This window comes from Dermacentor silvarum, chromosome 2 (assembly GCF_013339745.2).
Source record: "Dermacentor silvarum isolate Dsil-2018 chromosome 2, BIME_Dsil_1.4, whole genome shotgun sequence".
Classification (NCBI taxonomy): domain Eukaryota; kingdom Metazoa; phylum Arthropoda; class Arachnida; order Ixodida; family Ixodidae; genus Dermacentor; species Dermacentor silvarum.
Window position 1 is genome coordinate 40,499,306 of NC_051155.1, and position 21,293 is coordinate 40,520,598.

The window sequence follows — 21,293 nt, forward strand, 5'->3', positions numbered from 1 at the left end:
ATAAAAACGTATTTTGGTTTTTACTCCCGACTCTGACCCTTTCACTGTGTTCGCTTGAGTACGGAACAACCATCCGGCTTGTATAACCCTTCGACGACTTCGCGGCGACGGCCAACGGGTGGCAAGCCGTGACAAACACTTGCCAGGACACATATCGTGCCGTTCCAATCCATTAAGTATCGACCAGTCCACATCTTCAAACTGCGACAGTAAATCACAACTCAAAAAGACTGGAGAACATCCTTCAAAACTCAAAATGAGACAGAGCACAATTGAAACATTGCCTTTTTACCAGTTATATCTGTCGCGTTTCCGTCACGTGATAGATTAAGATCACGTGACTTAATTTGATGCCGAGTTCCTCGCTAATCAATCAAAATCGTTGTTTTTTTCCAAACGTGTGTAATATTCGAGTATATGCTAGATGACTTGAGGATCTAAAGTGACAATGCTGGTTTGTCTATAATTTTCCTGTGTTCTTTCTTATCCGTGCACGTATAACTTTTGTTGAGCAGCAGGGTGGTCTAAGTGTAAAAAAAAAACGTGGATTAATGCCGTTAACATGAATGTATCGTTGTTGTCATACCAGTCAGCATTTCTCTTGTGGCGCCTAGATATCGGCCCTAGTCATATGTTTTTGGCTCTCTGTTTAATCATGTAGGCTTCACCTTTCAAGCCGCAACAATTATTATGCGGCCCTCGGTCCATTCTTATGTTGATTATGTATATCGGAACGGCAGCTTTGGCAATTGCCACCTTTGTCGAAAGCGAGCCAGACATTCATGACTCCTTGATTTCCGTGGTTATTGGTCATTAATTTCTACAACATATCCTAACCAATTGATGGGAACAGTCTTATTGAAATGTGATAGTAGAATTGCCGCTAATATAGCTTACACAAATTTTAAGCGGTACTCTAAGGTTGTGGTGCAAGAAGAAGCAAGGAACCATAAAACAAACAGCGTCTAACCAAGACCATGGACCAATCTGCGCAACGAAGCCGCCGTCCCCCATAAAAAATACAGCCTCTATTTTAAATATAACTTATGTCGTACGGGACCGTAGAGTAGTAGGTAGGCAATATATAAAACTAGGGCTGAACGGGATAAAGCAACATTCGTTATGATATGCATAGTAGTGGATAGATAAACAATAATTTCGACCATCTTCAATTTACTACCATCTAAAGTAAGCTATGCATGCGTCTATAGAAATCGCGACGTCTTGCTCTGCAGTGAAATGCCTTAGGAAAGGATCCACTGCAGAACGTGCAGACAATGCTCCTAATGCAATTTCACAACTGAAAATATTTCTACCTCAAGAATGCATATATGTCACGAATGCGGTACTCACAGGTCATCAGAAGACGCCTTTGCCAGAAATTCGTTTAGCTGCTCGTAGTAATACAACGTGTCGACGAACACACTCTCTGATTCATTTAAAGTTATGTTCAACTTTGAAAATTCCTCGTTGAGCATTTCAAGAAGAGGAATCTGCAAACAACAATTCCTATATCTATATATACAGTTGAAAAAACAAAAACAAGTAGAAAAATGTTATAAATTTAATTATTCACATTTAAGCCAGGGACGACAATGGTCCTACAAATGCAACGACAGCTGTATTATACACTTCCGGCAGTCTTTTGTGCAAATTTCGAAAATAGTTTCGAAAAAAGAAGCATGCACAGTGAACTACAAAATTATAAAAAGAAACTGTTAGGATGTACAGTGGGGTAAAAATTACCCATGAGCCAAGGCACCAACGTTGGGCACATGCTACCCTACAAAGGAGCAACAAAACGTATTTACTGGAAATACAATTACGCACGGGACACATGCCCGAATCATAGTGCAGGCTTTCAAAACGCATACTTTTTGGAAGTCGTACAGAAGTCTCCTAGGTGTGTACAGAATAAAGGCGACAGATCGTTTCTCCCACGTTGTGAAACTGGTTCAACTTGTTAGAAGAGCTACGCTAAGAATGTACAAAATAAAGGTGACAAAGCACTGCTTCTATAGAAAAAAATAAACAAGTTGCAGGAAAAGAGAAAGCAGAAGTTCCATATGGCGTAGTAACTAGCGCCAGGTGACTGCTCACAAACAGGAGAAACACGCATGATAACATTGTACGATTGCAACATATACACATTTAACATTATACATACGCGTAGTCATCAATCAGGTAATACAGAAATAAGCGCACAAAAATCAACCTCTCTATATGGCTTTCATAGATTATGAAAAAGCATTTGATTCAACAGTTATACCAGCAGTCATAGAGGCATTGCGTAATTATGGGGCACAGGAGGCTTACGTGAATATCTTAGCAAATATCTACAGGGATTTCACAGCAACCTTGGTCCTTCACGGGAGAAGTAGAAAGATAGCTATCAAGAAAAGGGTCAGGAAAGGAGACACAATCTCTCCAATGCTATTCAATGGATGTTTCGAAGAAGTATTCAAGCTCTTAGACAGGGAAGGCTTAGGAGTGAGGATCAACGGCCAAAATCTCAGTCACCTTCGGTTTGCAGATGACATTGTTCTATTCAGCAACAATGGGGACGAATTACAGCAAATGATTCAGAACCTTAACCGAGAAAGTCGAAGAGTGGGTTTGAAGATTAATATGCAGAAGACAAACGTATTGTTCAATGACCTGGCAAGGGAACAAGAATTCGGGATCGCCAGTCAGCCTCTACAGTCTGTAAAGGAGTACGTTTATCTAGGTGAATTACTCACAGGGGGGCCTGATCATGAAACGGAAATTTACAGAATAATAAAATTGGGTTGGAGTGCGTACGGCAGGTATTGCCAAATCCTGACTGGGAGCTTACCACTGTTGATGAAAAGAATAGTGTACAATGATTGCATTCTACCGGTGCTAACATATGGGGCAGAAACCTGGAGGTTAACAAAGAAGCTCGAGAACAAGTTAATGACTGCACAAAGAGCGATGGAACGACAAATGTTAGGCCTAACGTTACGAGACAGGAAGAGAGCGGTGTGGATCAGAAAACAAACGGGGATAGCCGATATTCTAGTTGACAGTAAGCGGAAGAAATGGAGCTGGGCAGGCCATGTAATGCGTAGGATGGATAACCGGTCGACCATTAGGGTGACAGAATGGATACCAAGACAAGGGAAGCGCAGTCGAGGTCGGCAGAAAACTAGGTGGGGTGATGAAGTTAAGAAATTTCCAGGTGCTAGTTGGAATCAGCTAGCGCAAGACAGGGGTAATTGGAGATCACAGGCTGGTGATGATACGCGTAGCGCTGCGTCCTGCTTCTATAAGTAAATTCAAGGCCCTAGAGTAAGCATAACAAATATATATTGGCACATCCCGTCACACATGAGCCATCCGCTGCGGCACGTACATGCTTGGGGGTTGGAAGAAGAAAACGTTTTTCTTTGGTCTGGTTTCGGCAAAGACGAGGGCTCCTTGTTACCTTTGTTGTTTGGCTATCTTTGTCCCAAGTTTCCGCCGTCACTCTTAGCACGCTACAGACAGAGACAGCCCCCAGAGCAAGAAGCAGCCGCCGCCTGCAAGCACTACCACCCGAATTCGGTGCTTTGTCATCGAGGCTGGAAATAGCGATCTCAACCACCACTACAAAGCAGACGAGCCAAATACACGATACCCAGTCTTCTCTCGCTCATGTTTTTTATGCACCATAGACACCCAAACCGCTCCACGGACACACTATTGAGGATGTCGAAGACTGGCTGGACCACTTCATTCGGGTTCCCAGCATCAACGAGAGGTATGATGTTTGCAAGCTGCAGAGAGTTTACTTCGCGTTGGAATACTCTGCGATGAGGTGGTACGAGAACCTTGAGGGCTCCATTGTGATATGGAAGGAGTTTACCCGACAGCTCCGCGATGCGTGCCAGAACGCCGAGAGAAAGGAGAGAGCTGAACAAGCCTTCTCTTCAAGGAACCAGTGGCCCAATGAGGGAGTCTTGATGTTTCTCGAGGACATGCTTCGTCTTTTCAGACTCGCAGAGTTTGCAATCTCCGAGGAAAAGAAAGTGTTATGTATACTGCGTGGAATCAACGAACAGGTTTTCGCCGGACTTGCACGCAATCCACCAACAACCATGTCCAAGTTTGTGACTGAGGCAACCACGATGGAGCGTACTCTCCAGCCGCGGTCGTCACAGTACAAACGCCACGACATCACGGCTACTGAATGCTTTGTTTGGTTCGACAAGTAGAGGCAGGATCTCGCACACTTCATACGAAGTGCTGCGCGTGACGAACGGCGGCAACTCCAAGCAGTGGAACCAGTGGCACCCCAACCACCTGTGACAATACTTTCGTACGTCATCCGGAATAAAGTCAGAGAGGCAGCGCAACCACTCGCACCACAAAGACCTGAGGTCCCCATGCTAACATATGCGGCGGCATTGAGGGCTCCTGGTCCATCATCCACAGGCCCCATCATGCGGAAAGTGGACCAGGCTACATATCTGTTCCCGGACACGCCTTCGCATCCGCTACCCGGCTTAAGGTACCCGAAGGTACCTACGTATCTACCACCTGGCTCAAGACAGAGTGCAACTAAAGCAAGTGTATGGCGCGCGTCGGATAACCGTCCGCTCTGCTACCCATGTGGCGAAGTGGGTCACGTGTACCGCGACTGCCAGTACCACCAGCTAGGTCTCCGTGGCTTCCACCCTGACGCGCCATGCCTCCGCTATGGTGAGCGTCCCCGCGAAATCGAAGTGTATCTGACGGGCCAACGAATTCCTTCGACTGTTCAACGCCAATATTTGCGATCCCCATCGCCTCGCCGGTCCGTGTCACCTAGCTTGCCCTCGTCGTATTACGCTCCCCTAACGAACCGATCACCAAGTCCCCACACGGGATACTAGGAACCGCGACTGCAGGGGGTGAAGTCGCTTTCCAACGAAAATTCAAACAAGTTCCCTCGACGCAACGACCCGGTGATGACCATTCCGGTTTTATTTATTTTTCGACACTATACTAAGATTATTTCTGCCGACATCGCCGTATTTGCTCATAATCATACTGTCACTGCCCTCGTCGACGCCAGTGCCGATTATTCAGTTACGAGCGCGCACTGGCATCTAAATTGCGGAATGTCGCCACGCAATGCCAAGGGCCCCAGTTGTGCACGGCAGGTGGCCATCTCGTGATGCCAACTGGAATGTGCACGGCACGTATTCAAAACCTTGCGTTGACGTTAACGGAGTCTTTCCTCGTATTAACTGTGTGCTCCCGCCCAATAATCCTTGGAATGGACTTTCTTCATGAATACGGCGTAATTATTGACCTACGTGAGTTTCTGTTGTCATTCGAGGACCTTTTTCCTTCTGAAGCTGACACCACGACACAATTACGGAAGACAGCGCTACGTGTGTCCGATCAATCTGTGACTCTGCCCCCTCGCAGTAGCCTCTTTGTCGGTGTGGAATGTGAACAGGACGTCCCCGACGCTGTAATTGCGGAGGCAAATTTGTCTTTCCTTCTTGAACTACAAATATGCGTTGCCCCAGGAGTTATTCAGCCATACAACAGACAGGCTCACCTGCTGGTCGCGAACTTCAGCGAGGAATATTGTCATCTTCAAGACGCACCGCCATTGCATACTTTACGCAAATTGCCGATGTCGATGGTCTCCCAATATCAGCTGCTCATTCGCCGTGCGACCATTCTGCCAAGGTGTTCGCGAGCACTCCTGATGTGAACCCGAGCGTACTATCAGCACAACGAGAAAGGCTTCTGGATGTGCCCGATTCTTTTTAATGTTGTTTCGCTATAACGACGAAGGTTAACCAGACGTCGCTTGCCCAGCATCGTATCATTACCGAGCCTACGGACAGGCTCATTCAACAGCATTCCTATAGGGTGTCGTACCTATTGGGTGTCTTCTCCAAAATATTTTGGACCAGAAAAATTTTCATTTTGGAGCAGCTTAGAGCAGTCTAAATTTCATGTTGGAGCAATTTGGAGAAGATAAAATTTCTTTTTGAGGCAGTCTGGAGCTGACCAATGTGAATTGTGATGGAACACATGAATATGCGAGCGAATTTGCAAACCCCGCTGAAACACAGAATAAAACAACTCGATCAGCCTAGTAGAAGCGCACTTTGTAGCTACAGCAGAAAATGTTCTCAAATTATGCGGTTCATTAGACGCGGTAACGTAATTTCTGGGTCATCATATGTCACCGCAGACCAAGAGAGTCTCAATCAACCCTGGACTGGTATGACGTAAAAATTTCCAATCTGTTTTTATTGCGATATCAATTATATGGGCGCTCCAGGCGCATTTCTGCCGTCGCCTTGATGTTCTATACAAAGTCCAGGTGGGATAGCATCGTCGACGCATGCCGTAGCTGTATGTGCGAGTGAAATCGTGCAAGGGTAGGCTGACGATGGCGGCTCAATCTCACGCCCGCAAGGGAGGAAAGCGGGAAGGAAGAGCGCCGTCTTCCGTCGCGCGCAAGGCGCCGGGGGGAGGAGAGAGAGCGGCGCGTTGTACGGCTGCTGTGTATGGCGTAGCCGCGCGGGCCTTATCTTAAAAGCGATAGGCGATGGGGATAGAGTGCGAGTAACGATGGCTTCGTGTGTGCTTTATTTTCGCCCCCGCTTAGTTTGCGTTCAAGCGAGAGGCAGCACGACGATCAATTTGCAACCTGCTGCGCCGCGCTCCCTCACTCCAGCATTTTGAAAGTGAATTTCTGCGGTCATCGAGCGAGATTTTCTTGTGCACGCATGACACCATGCTTGATAATTTAGTTAGTAAGCAAATGTTAAAAAATTTACACGCCCGATAAAACAACTATCCATACTTCGTATAGATATTAGCTAAGTTGCTGTCGCAATCGATCCTTCGCCTTTTAGGCGAAACTGCAACTTTTTATTCCAAATACACCGTTAGCTGTAGGTAATAGGTCAAAATGGTTCAGGCCTCGCCCATATGGGCATAAAGACAGATTGGACTAGTTAAAAGTTATACCGGCCGTTGACACAGAATCCTCCGCCCGCTCAGCCCGCTGCAGCATGCGCCTTCCATATATCTGATTGGCTCGCAGCGCCCTCAGCCTACTTTTTGTTGTTTTGTGCCTCAGCTATGGAGTGCCACGCCAGTTGGCCCACTCAACCATACTCTAGCACACTCTACATACAGCCGCCCTTGGCCGTTCCGTCTGCACCGACAACAGCCGTGAGTGGCCGCTCGCGCGCCGGCCACTTGTCGGAAGCGCCGAAAAGCCCAGCGTTCCCATTCCGCGGTGTGCACAATGTCATTTTTGGCGAACAAATCCGCTTGCTGTTAGTCGCCACTGCCGAGCACACATGCCGAAGCCGTTCTGGCACAGCGTGGCGCAATTTTGGTCGCGTTTTCTGTGTTTGGTTCAGTTTGGTGCAGACATTTGCGTTTGTATCCAAATGGCGCAGGAGTCCCACCCCTGGCGACTTGGATTTCATTTCAACGCTACCTTGAGTACGAAAGCGCTGAGCAGATATGGGAACTGGGAGTAGGTATTGATCTGGTGTCGAAAATGTGGGCTTGGACAATGAGATCTACATTATTTCTTGTTTTCTATTCTTGTGTGTCCAGGAAGATGAGGCGTATAGAAAACTTGTGCAAACAGCCATATATCTGGGAGATACGAAAACGGATGCACGGGAAACAAGGTTCCTTTCAAGTATTGCTTTATTATTATATCATTTCTGCCCACGGGAACGGAGCGACGTGGAGCGGGGGTGTTAAAACGGGACCCAGGAGCGCTGAGGTGGGATTTGCCAGTAGGCTTTCACGAAGCCTCACTTAGAGAAGTATTTCTTCTTCGCGGCACTGGCGAAAACTGCGTCTGCTCTGGGCATGGGTTCTGAATACGAAATTAGTACGTCATTCAGACGCCGGAAATTGAGCACAAAGCGTTCGGTTTTGTCGGGCTTATATACGAGTAGGTACTGGGAAATTACAGGGCAACCTCGAGACCTTAATTTTGTTGAGAGCCTTCATCTGCAGTACCTCGGCTTCGATTTCCCCAGTAGTAGCAAATGGTAAATGGTGCTGCTTGACGTGAATTGGGGCGTCTGTTGTTAGCTCCAAGTGGCATTTTATCCAGTCAGCCTTGCCCGGAACATTGCAAAAGATGGTGGAATACTTTCACATTGCTTTCTACAGTTCCCCCCTTTGCTTACTGGTCAACTTGGCGGGGATTTTCACGTCTTCTACCGCTTCTGTCTTTACGTATTCCGGGATGGGGATTTCTTGCTCTTCGCCCGTGTCGCTTACCCCTACGATGGCCTGACACTGGACATGCCTGGGGTTGCTTTCCACTTTGTGTATTGTTGCGTCCCGAATCGGCCGGGCGCATACTTTGGTTGTTTTCATCAAGGCAGACCCTTTCATCAAGGTTGCCCAGACGGCGACAGTGCCCGACACCGACGGTGACGGGCAAACAAGCGTCTCAAATTGGCAGTACGCATCCTTTGGGTGCTTCCCCCGCTGCCACCCCTTCATCAGCGGCCGCGTACCTGGCGACGCGGCCCGACACCGGCTGAGACGCGATGACAAAGAAGCGCACTTAGAAGCGACCACAACCACAAACATCGTAGAATTACTACCGTGGGAACGGCTACGTTCTCGGTTTCCCAGATGGCCACGCGACCACTGCTGGACCCTTTGGGTGGGGCGCGAAGGCGAAAGGGTCACGTGTCGCCAACCGGCCTATCGCAGGGCGCGGCGGCTGGATCAAAACCTTTCGCTACCTTTGAAAAGTAGAGGAGCCTTAGGTGGAGATTGCTGGATAAGAGCTGAGTCACACTGGAAGTTACGCTGGTTTCAATGCTATGACGCTGGGGCGCACTGGTGTACGCTATACACGCGCTGATTTTCGCGGAAGTTCGCTGGCTCGTACTGGTAACTGCGCTGGCTTTGGTTGTGCCGCACTGCGGCAGTATAGGCGCTGTTGAATATTAAATGCTTGGCAGAACTTTATGGGCAGGTTCTAGTATCCTGTCCCAAATAGCGCTATAATTTGGGGTCATGATTGACTGTTACGTGTCGGCGGTATTGTAGCTTGAATAAAGGTGCGTGAGCTGCCCATGCATATGCGACACTGAAGATCACTTTCCTTTTGTGAATTTCCCTTTGACTGTGCGGATAGCTGTATTCGTGAACTAAATTACGCAAACGCAAATACCGCCTCGTTTTCTAGTAGTTTGCACGCAGGGAATGACTGCGAGTTGTCGCAGTGTTGTGCAGTCGACACGGAACCCACCAGCCGTTCAGACGCGTTCGAACGGACCCCAAGAATGCCTGCTGCTGATTGATAATATCGCACCGATAACAAAGCTGAGGCGATTCGTGCGCCTCAGCCTGGTGTACTTTTACTGTACTAAAAATATCAGTTTAAAGGTTCGGAGGCTCAAATACAAACATTTTAGCATTCATCAGGTACCCGCGCCGACATCGTTCGCTTCCACCGAAGGTTATGCCTACCATATCCGCCTAGTCCGTCTACGCTTTATCGGGCAGTCTGGGCTGAGGAATCAACACGTCCAACAAGGATAAATCACTCAGTATTTCAGTTTCCCATCGGTGTTTTCAAACAGGCCATTCTTTCGTGTCTGCAGTGTCAGCACATGAAGCGATGAGTGCCGATGTGATGCGTTATAAACATATGTATATGTGCTGTCACCGAAGGCTGCCAGCCGTACTAACCGACGCTTCTCTGACGAAGATATGTGACTACACAGATGTGTCGATTGAAATTCATTGTCGAACTGATGAAATGTTGCATTTCCCTTGCGCGAACAACAAGGAACGGCTGTCAAAACCGGCAGTAAAGCCCGTACAGCGTACGGGGTCGGCGGTTCATTTGACTTTTTTATTGCGATAGCAATTATATGGACACTCAAAAGCAGATTTCTGCCGTCGGCGTCGCCGTCGCCGTCGCCGTCGCCGTGAGGTTCCGTATGACGTCAATGGAGATGAAATCGTGGCCGCGCGCCGCCGAACGCTGTATGTGCGAGTGAAAGGGCGCGAGGGACGCGCTCTTTCACGGGGAGTGAAAGCACGGCGGAGAACAAACGCGCGTTCTGCGCCGTGCTTCCTTAAGGGCTGCAGAAGTAGGCGTCTCTTTCCTCCTTTACAATCACCATATATGTAGAGCAAACGCGCCTTCTTCCGATGCGCGAGAGGCCGTGGGGGAGGGGGGGAAGGGGGAGGGAAGGGAGGCGACGTTTAGCTGCGGCACCAAGTGCCTATTTATATCAAAGGCTCCGGCAACAGTCACCAACGCCGCACGCATTTTGAGCGAACGCGGGCAAAATGACGACGGCGTCGACAACAGTTCGGCGCGTTGCCGGTGCTGCTGCATGTCCAAGTTTATACAGCTGATAAAGCTAATATCATTACTCCGTATATCTCTCTACAAATTTGCTATCGCAATTGATGCTTCACCTTTCAGGTGAAACTGCGACAACTTTTTTTAGTTAAAATACCAATCGCAAAAGCAAATCAGTGTTGCAGCACTTCCATGAGCACCATTGAATACAGACGACATTTGCTTTCTGATAAAGGCGTAAGTTTTAGTTGCGGGGCGATAGTGCACGTTTTTTTTTAGTTTTTCTTTTTTATTGACTTAAAAAGCTCTTTGTTGCTTTCTGTATTTGAAAAAAAAAATTTCACAGTTTCGCCCTAAGGGCGAATCAATGAATGCGATAGCAACACAGCAATGTCATACGAAGTAAGGTGAGCGGCTTTGGTAGCAACAACACGCAGAACTGTTGTCGACGCCATCGGCGTTTTGCCCGCGTTAGCTCAAAATGCGTGCGGCGTTGGTGACTGTTGCTGGAGCCTCTGATATAAATAGGCACTTGGTGCCGCAGCTAAACGTCGCCTCCCTTCCCTCCCCCTCCCCCACGGCCTCTCGCGCGTCCGAAGAAGGCGCGTTTGCTCTACATATATGGTGATTGTAAAGGAGAAAAGAGACGCCTACTTCTGCAGCCCTTAAGCGAGCACGGCGCAGAACGCGCGTTTGTTCTCCGCCGTGCGCTCACTCCCCGTGAAAGACGCGCCACTCGCGCCCTTTCACTCGCACATACAGCGTTCGGCGCGCGGCGACGATTTCATCTCCAAATGACGTCATACGGAACCTCACGGCGACGGCGACGGCGACGGCGACGGCGACGGCGACGCCGACGGCGACGGCGACGCCGACGGCAGAAATCTGCTTTTGAGTGTCCATATAATTGCTATCGCAATAAAAATATATTGACGGTAGGGGGGCGGGGGGGGCGGGGGGCCAGGCACCGCGCATTTCTCGCTCTAGAGCTGCATTTCACACCAGTACCCCGCGCCGAGCGCCTGCCAGTATGCCGCACCTTCCCACCGCCCCAGCATCCAGACCGCGACACTCGGCCCGTAATCAGGCATGGCACTGGGTTTTCCAATAGGGAAGTTACGTTTTTTACAGCGTAAGCTGTTATGGGCTGATTCTAATAACCGTTTCGGTTCGTGATGGTGTCCGCCGTCGCCGCCTCCACCGCTGCCGTTGGGGACCATAACCGCTATCGCGGGAAATGCGAAAAGAGTACCCGGTTCCCGCCGAGATTGAACCCGCGCCCGCTGCGTAGGAGCCGGATACTTACCACTGAGCCACGCAAGCGCTTGCTATCAGGCAGTGGAAAAATGCGCTATAAATGCTCCTCAGACACGCGCACTGGCGCAGACGACCCGAGCCTCCACCAGTAGGGTGGCGCTATCTAGGTAAGGCACCTGCAAACGCATCGTGCGCGGGCTCACACGGCGAGATGCGATTCAGATGAGGTGCGCAGTCAACTCGATTCCAATGTGAGATGTGCACCACGTATTCTGGAATCTTCGTCGTTACACGTTATGGTTTGTCCTCGCATGGTACGAAGCGCTGCTGCAGAAGCGAATCATACAGCTACGTGCGCGGCTACAATTAGGCATCATCGGGCTCAGCAGACTGCTGTGCAGAGAGCATTACAAGCCGCAGCTCTCCATCTACGCCGGCCGGACCGTTCAGATCGTTCTCGTCAAAACGAGGCGAATAGACTTTGTCGCCAAGACCCTGGTGTGCGTGGTGCCCAAATTGGAGCTACTCTTGAGCCGCTCCACCAGCTTACGCTGTGACTGTGCTGCATGTGCCGCGCAGGCTTGTGACTTTTTTTCTGAGCGACGTTGTGTGTATATTATACTTGAAAGATTATAAAGGGCTACTATTCACATGTTATATCGCGTCTTTAGAGAATAGCGTGCTCAGTAACAACAAGTTTCTGTAATTTTCGCATGTAGCTGTGCGATCTAATAATACGGCAGCGGCGGCGGTGGCGGAAGGACGCATGGTCTTAACTCTGTTTATCTTCGTTTCCCAGAAACCGCCGAAGCCATCTGATCTGTCGTCACGCATTGCGTGAACTGAACTCTGTTTGCGCCCCTGGCGGCTTCCTGGCAATCGGGGCAATACGGCAGCGCGGCGGTGGCGGAAGGACGCATGGTCTTAACTCTGTTTATCTTCGTTTCCCAGAAACCGCCGAAGCCATCTGATCTGTCGTCACGCATTGCGTGAACTGAACTCTGTTTGCGCCCCTGGCGGCTTCCTGGCAATCGGGGCAATACGGCAGCGGCGGCGGTGGCGGAAGGACGCATGGTCTTAACTCTGTTTATCTTCGTTTCCCAGAAACCGCCGAAGCCATCTGATCTGTCGTCACGCATTGCGTGAACTGAACTCTGTTTGCGCCCCTGGCGGCTTCCTGGCAATCGGGGCAATACGGCAGCGGCGGCGGTGGCGGAAGGACGCATGGTCTTAACTCTGTTTATCTTCGTTTCCCAGGTTCGCTGTTCCCACTGTCCACCACTCAAGTGCTGTGTGCCATTTGCTGCCTATACCACCTCGAGCCTGGTTATACGTCCGGTTTCAACGTCATTTCTTTCGTCTTCTGGGCGTTCTTTCCGTACAGAAACCGTCGAAGCCATCTGATCTGACGTCACGCATTGCGTGAACTGGACTCTGTTTGCGCCCCTGGCGGCTTCCTGGCAATCGGGGCAATACGGCAGCGGCGGCGGAAGGACGCATGGTCTTAACTCTGTTTATCTTCGTTTCCCAGGTTGGTGATATCGCTATCTCGAAGTTAACTTTTAGTCACTTTATTTCGTTACACTGCCGCCGCTGCAGCCTTGCCGTTCCTGCCGCTGGTGTTTTCTGTGTCGCTGTGTTTTTCTTTTCTTGTTTTTGCGTACGTATTTTGCGCGTACAGTCAACCACAAAAGTTTGCGGACCACGCGAGCGCGTGCCAGACTGCCTATCCGCGCCACCTAGCGGTACGCCACCTAGCGGCGACAGGGGCGCTCTCCCGGATATGAGCCCTCTTGGTACTCGCCTGCCTGTTAATTTTTTATTCCCGTGCATGACATTGTTAGTTCGTTGTGTTGACGCAGAGCGCTGTCTGCGATAAGACCGCCACATATCTGGCTTGATAGCAGTATCGGAGCAATCACTGCCACCTTTGTCGACTGGTGTGCCAGTGGGTAGATAAGTTTCACGAAGCGCTGCGACGATTTTTTTACGCGACGTTTACTGGCGCACTTTGGTTGGAAGCATCTTGGTCCAATGAGTGTTGCTGCTTCTGCGTCTTGAGAGAAAGGGTAGGGAGGTGTTTCACTGTCATCAAAAATAAAGAAAAACCGGATGCATAGAAAATTTTCTTTCACACATAGGCGCATCTTCGCATCAGTCGCTGAAAACGTAGTAGACTTGCTTCAGGCCACGTGGTGATTGCCTATTTGGAAAGATGCCGCTGCGTGTTCCACTTGACGAAAGAAGGCACATTGTGCGTTTATTTATAGAGGGAATACCTCAGCGCGAAATCTGCCGCCGAACCAACAGGAGCCGGACTGCCGTGAATAGAATTATCCAAGCTTTCCGCGACGATGACAGATTCACAGATATGGAGCGCAGTGGGCGTCCAAGGGCCACGACTGAGGAAGAGGACCGCCTGATTACGGCCGCCATCGTGGCTGATCCTTTTCAAGGTGCAGAGGATATCCGAGAAGCGCTCTCGCTCGCGGTATCGTCTGAGACTGTAAGAAGAAGGCTGAGTGAGCTTGGCCTGCAGTCTTTCGTAGCAGCACAGAAGCCCTGCCTCTCAGACAGCCAGCTACAAGAACGACTCATGTTCGCTACAGCAATGAAAGATTGGACAACAGAGAAATGGGGCGATGTCATCTTTAGCGACGAGTCAACTTTTTCCACGCGCTGGGACCAACGGAAGCGGGTTTGGCGTCCACTAAACTGCAGGTGTGTTTACAGTGTATTGGCAGTTAATTCACGAAGCTAATTCTGCATCACAACATGTTTCACGTAAAATGAGCTTTTGGACATTACGAGATTTTTCTGTAGTGGTATGTTGAAAACATTAACGATTGTTTCATAGTACTACTTACTCTGAAGCTAATTAAAAGCTGCCAGTGGGTCTTTCAGTACTATCTAATGATGTTTGCACGTTTTCTATTGCAACTCTATAACAGAATTATAAAGTTCATACGCAAGAGGAATCACAACATTTTTAGACGCGCCGCTGGAACCCAATTGTATGCTATTTTTTGCAGATATCTGCCTAATTACACACAGAGTGTTCTATCCAATGGACGGTGTTCCGTGAGCGTGTGGGGAGCAATCAGCAAAGATGGCCTTGGTCCCCTTGTGCGTCTGGAAGGGCCCTTCACTGCGTCACGGTACTGCGACGTCATCACTAGACACCTCGTTCCGTATGCGCTGGACGGTCCCTTCAGCGACGGCTGCTATTTTTTTCAACACGACCGCAGCCCGATCCATAAAGCATGTATCGTCCAGTCATTGCTAGAAGAACATGCTGTTTGCCAGCTTGAGTGGCCTCCATGTGGCGCCGACTTGAATCCCATAGAAAATGTCTGGGGCATGTTGAAGAAACGGCTGTCCACACGAGCCAACCGCGGCCGCACGGCCGATACGCTGTGGCAAGCGATCGCACAAGAATGGGAAAGCCTGCGCGGTCGACCGGAGATTACTGAGTCTTTGTACGAGTCGATGCCCACACGCATCAATAAGGTGCTAGAAAACGGCGGACATTTCACTTCCTACTAGATCATTGAGAGACCTATGTTTCATGACACTTCTGTAAATGTCTTGTGAATAAATTCATCCCCTTCAGACACGAATTATGATGCACTGTCTGCAAATGCGTCAAATGCGCATGGCATCATTTCAAGACGCTCACTATTACATTCCAAGAAAGAAGACGAAGCAATGTGCTGTTTTGTGCGAGTTTCAGTAAAAAAAATTAATTAGCGTATAACTCATTATCTAATTATTCTGAAATCCGTCAGCTTCAATGCTTGCATAAAAAGAATCAACTATTAGGCCCGAAACGCATGCACACTTGCTTTTTCGGTTGTATTCGTGTCGACCGGAGAAAAAAAATACTCGACGTTGGTCTCGGAACGCGGCACGTCGAACGATTGTCTAACATGGTAGTGTCTCCAGCAAAGTGATCATCTGCAGCAATACGCAGGACAATGAAGTTAACTGACCGCTAGTTGTCCCATCAGGAAGCGGACACGAATGTGCACACTGAGTTTTAGGTCATTTGAAGAAACACGTGGCGTGGGACGCGCCTCCGAAGTTCGAGTCCCCAAACGAGGACGCCGTGTCGCAAAGGGTTATAAAAAGAGTCATCGCACCCGATTATTTCTTATTTTTCTAAATGTAACCACTATAGCAGCGCGGTGGTTCGGGCTTTGCGCAGCAAAACCTGGGCGCAGGCGATCAAATCCCGGCCGCTACTGTCACTTAGCGATGGGGGAGGAACGGAAATATTCTGCCTACTGACTAAGCATCTGTGTCCCATGGCTGCCTCACCGCTCACTCACGCACTCACGAAAAAAAAAAAACAGCGTGGCTACGCGAAAATAGAACTGATAACAGCCGAAGAATACGCTGTCTGATTACTTGTACTGATATTCTGCTCTCAAAATATAAGCAAGTAGCCCTGGCTAACAAAGAGCGCGTCACGTTGAAAGAGATAGGTAGAAAATATTTGCGCACAGTGCGAAAATAGGCAGGCCATAGATTTAAGGAGGGATGTGTCTTCAACGTAGCGCTGCTGTCGATCGCTGGTGACGTAGCGGAAGTGTCGCGAAGAGGCTCTTGGCCACGCGCTCGCGTGGTCCGCAAACTTTTGTGGTTGACTGTACTTATGTTTACGGAAACTTGGTTTCGTAATGATGCGGAAGCTTTTTATTTGCCAGCGTATAATTGTCACTGCCTAAACCGTGATAGTAGGCGAGGAGGTGGTGTGTGCATCTTAACGCTTAGGGAAATGAATTGTGAAATTATTTCAGTGTTTACATGTGTCACGCCCGATTACGAAGTGATTACCCTAAAATGTGGTTCCTTTGTGTATTGCGTCTGCTACCGCCCACGGGGCGAAACATATCCAATTTCTTATCCTTCTTGGATGCACTTTTGCAATTTGTTGATGACTACAAGTGTACAGTAATCATCGGAGGGGATTTGAACATTAATCTCTATGCTGATAGCACCATGAAACTTGACTTGGAATCATTATTAAAGGTTCACTTATGTCACAATGCAATAACTGTACCTACACGTATTACTGAAAACACAGCCACAACATTAGATGTCTTCATAACCAATTATAACAGCTCTTACATTAAGGCAGGCGTTATTAATTATAAGTGATCACTTGCCAGTTTACATTTCACTGTCTCAAACCAACACTTTAAAAAAGCAGAAGCACTCTTACGTGTATCGTGAAATAAACCCTGTCACGCTGGTAAAATTCCGCGACTGCTTGTCTAACGTAGACTGGTACGATGTTTTAAAAGAAAACGACCCAGATGCAGCCTATGAAAAGTTTTTACGCAAATTTACACGAATTTATGATGAATGTTTCCCCTACAAAACATCTGGTAGGTCAAGAAAGTGTAGGAAATCGTGGATGAATCATGAACCGCTCAGCGAAATACGTAAACGCGAACAACTTTACAGATCGTTTGTTCAAGTAAGGTCTGCCGAAGTACTGAAAACTTATAAAGCGTTCAGAAACCGCGTCAACAAAAATATTCGCTTAGCCAAAAAGGAATGTTACACCGATCTGTTCAGCTCTTCTCAAGGGAGTTCTGAACAGCTTTGGAAAAAATTAAGATCGGTAATTGGTCATGTTCCTGAACCGCTTACGAAACTAGTAAGGGACGGAATAGAGTTAGAAGGCTCGGAGCTTTCTAACGCATTTAATAACTTTTTTGTCTCTTTCACCCCTTTGTCCACGAATAATTATATCCCTACATTAAAATATCATAATGAGCACACCATTTTCTTAGATCCGGTCAGTGAAAGCGAGGTTGTTTCGTCTTTTATTAAGCTAAATAACAGCAAGTCCCTCGATCCATCAGGAATACAAATTACACCAGTTAAAGACGTTATTGATATCGTAGCGAACTGTCTAGTTCATATTTTTAATACGTGCCTTACAACCGGAGTGTTCCCACGTAAGATGCAGTGTGCGAAAGTTACTGTTATATACAAGAAAGGTGACAGAAACGATTTTTCCAATTATCGTCCTATTTCCATCCTGGCAATTTTCTCAAAAGGGTTAGAGAAAATAATACTTAAACGACTCGCATCCTTCGTTAACAGATATAACATTCTAAACCCAGCACAATTTGGTTTCCAAAAAAATAAATCAACAGAACTAGCACTTCTTGCACAAAAAGAGTACATACTTGAAAACTTCGAAAATCACAACCTAGTTCTAGGTGTGTTTTTAGACTTCACAAAGGCTTTTGATAGCCTTAGTCATCACATTCTTCTCCAGAAGCTTAATCACTATGAAATTAGGGGTAACGCACACTCCTTAATATCATCGTACCTACGATACCGCTCACAATATGTAGAAATTAACGGGCACGCATCTTCCTCAAGACAGATTAATTTAGGTGTACCTCAAGGCAGCATACTGGGCCCATTTTTATTTCTTTTATACATCAACGACATCGTCAGCGCTGATGAGACGGTAAAGTACATTATATACGCTGACGACACGAGCATTTTCTTCTCTGGTCGCTCCGCTGTTGATTTAGTAAATCATGCAAACATGGCTCTTGAATCAATTCACGAATGGTCCCTACAAAACCACCTGGGTTTAAATGTCGCAAAAACGAAGGCTGATGTTTCATCCGCGTGATAAGGTGTGTTCCATGCACCCGCTATTTATTAATGGTATATCAATTGAATACGTTGAGTCCTTCAAAACCCTAGGCGTCTTTTTTTCTGCCACCATGTCATGGGATGCACACGTTGATTTCCTGGTTAAAAAACTCTCACGTACTATTGGTTTCCTGCAGCGAAATTGTTCAGTGTTTCCGGTTAACACAAATCTACTTCTTTATAACGCGCTTTTCTCTTCCACTCTTAACTATGGTGCTTTTGTGTGGGGCACAACCACAAATGCTAATATTATGAAATTGTTTTTACTGCAAAAGCGAATTATTAGATTAACTGGTAAGATGCCCTACTTATCCCATACAGCTGAATTGCTTGCGAAATTACGCATAGTAAAGGTTCCATCACTTCACGAATACAGGCTTTCCCGCCACTACAAATTATGCACAAGAAAACAGGACAACGCTTTGCAAAACATAGCCAATCTTAAGATCAACGCAGTTGCATATAACACACGTAAGCCGGAACAGTGGGAGGTAGCACGAAATCGTACTAACTATGGAAAACAGATGCTTCGATACCAGCTACCTTCGCTGTTGAACCGATTACAACAAAAAAATGGTGTCGAAATAACAAACATAACATGGCAAGAGCTTCGTGACTTGTTCTTATAAATTTTCTATAACATTACTTGAGTTCATTTGACTGTGTATTTGCACCAATCCTTCCAATATTCCCGCTTTTTCTGTGTTGCCTTATTTCATAATTTGTTTAATGTATACTATAGCTAAAACTGTTTACATCAGGTTCCTGTTATCCTAATGTTTAACAATCTTCTACCAACATGTATAGTTATTGTTGTGTATATATTGTTCATAACTTTCTCCGATCTTATTCATTTTTTATATATTTTTTTTGTCCTACGCACTGTCCGTTGCTGTCATTCTAAGGGGGCTGTCACCCCGTCAAGCTACTCATTGCAGTAGCTTTTTGTGACTGCTCCTTTCTTTCTTGAAAAGACAAATAAAGTAAATCAATCAATCAATCAATCTGCACTATCATGCAGAAGATTTCTTCACTACGCTATCATAAACAAGTTGAACAGACAGGAGGACCAATAGAAGTGAATCGTGATCGACATCAGTAGAAGCCCACTGTTGTACCTTCCGTCTTCCCAAACTGCGCAAAACACTTGTCCTAAAGCGAGCGCGTAGTAAATCGCCAGCGAGGAAAAAAACAAGAGAGAACGCTGCTTAGCAGGAAGCTCAAAAAAATCACGCGAATCCAACGAACTGTCTCTCCTGCAGTAATTAACGTATTATTGTTCCTTAGCAGGCATTTTCCTTGCTGAAAAAAATTTTACTATGGGGTTTTACGTGCCAAAACCACGATCTCATTATCAGGCACGCCGTAGTGGGGGACTCCGGAAATTTGGAACACCTGGAGTTCTTTAACGTGCACCTAAACGACCCCAGGTAGTCCTTGCTGAAACAGACCGAAATCGAGACATGCAAAAATGGCCACACTCTACAAACTGTCTAGCGCTTGGTAATTCACGTGGCAACCAATGTTGTTTTGAACAGCTTCTGCAGGCTAAGATACGACGGAATCCAGGACAATGCGCAGAAGAAGGCCCCAGCGCGGAAAGCAGCAATGCTGAAGATAAACTGAAGTCTAATGCAATAAAAATGTTAATACAACACTTAATTGCTCTCGTTCTTTGGTTTCCCCATCACCAGGGTCAATCTAGCCTCACAATGTTTCACTTGTGCCAAAAAAGGCTTCTCAAAGGCCTTAATGACATTTTCTAGCAATTACAGACTTCGAGAACAACAGACGAAGCGAGTGTAACGCTCTGAAATAGCAGAACGCATTGCCCGCACGGACCCTTGGAGTGACGTAACGCAACCACTGTAAACGCCTTAGTTTATCTAGGGGGTGTTGCATGAGCTGAGGCTACAGCGTGCGCACGCTTATTTCCATGGAGGGACTCATGTTCTGGAGTCCATACTATTTCAACATCCGGCAATTGGGAGGCTTGTGTGAAAAGTCGGTGGGCGATGGAAGATATTCTGCCCCTGGCATAGCTACGGCAACCTGCTTGGGAGTCGGTAATAATTGTGACGTGTTCTTTGGTTTGACTAGACGTGATGGCTAAGTGAAAGATCCCAACTGTTTGGGTCAGCAATGCCCAGCAACTGGACCGCTTCTGCTCTGAGTCTTTTACAGATGTGTGCAGCTACTTCACCGGTTCCGGTGGCCATGAACAACGTTTTCACATGTAGACAGTTTTGATCATGTGAACAACGTACCGGTAGTTTTCGCAGCAGATGAAATCGTTTTTTATTTATTTTGTTTATGGCGGTGCAAGAGGTTGGAATTTGAAAGCAAGAACGAACTTGATGGCAAAATTAGACAGAACTTCCGAAAATAAGAATCCCCCCCCCCCCTCCATTAGCACCAGCAATACTTTGTTGGACAGCTAATTTTATATGTGCACATTGCGCACGTCTGTATTCGCTTGCGTCATAAGTTGTCGGCGGTAAGCAGTGTCCCTGTAACTCGAACACTGCGTGTATTTTGGAACCCTATATTAGATACAGAGAGAACAAGAGATTTGTACGACCGAACAATACTCAAATGGGTTTAATAAAGCTGCCCAAGGGCGGCAAATCCGCCCGCACTCCATAATCAAAATTTCTGTTCTCTCAGTGGGCTTTTTTTCGCGTTAGGTTTCTGTATGTGTTATGGCGTGCTTTTATTCCGCATGCAAGTTGCGATGTCCCTTCTTTTGCGCGCCAGCACTGAGAGCAAGCGACGAGTCCGTTCAGGAGCCAACTCTCGCTGACGCTCGCGGTGGGCAGTCTCGTAGCTGGGATGGAATGTAGCTGGGATGGAATGTGCGAAAACACTAATGCAAAGCTCCGTATATACAGCCAACGCTAACGCGAACTCCTCTCCCACCCTACTCCTCCGTGGGCCTACGTTTTTCCTACACAGCCATTGGTTGGCGCGCCTCGCGCTCTCCCCTTCCAATGCGAATATTGGACGGCACGACTCA

At 47.5% G+C, this 21,293-nt stretch overlaps 1 protein-coding gene across 1 annotated transcript in view; it reads right to left on the reverse strand.

Moving 5' to 3' along the window:
- LOC119439977 (membrane metallo-endopeptidase-like 1) overlaps positions 1-21,293 on the reverse strand; it is a 668,359-nt gene that overhangs the window by 155,712 nt on the left and 491,354 nt on the right. Inside the window, exon 9 of the mRNA XM_049662695.1 lies at positions 1,354-1,493. Within this exon, the coding sequence (XP_049518652.1) occupies positions 1,354-1,493 (140 nt within the window). The remainder of the gene's footprint in view (positions 1-1,353; positions 1,494-21,293) is intronic.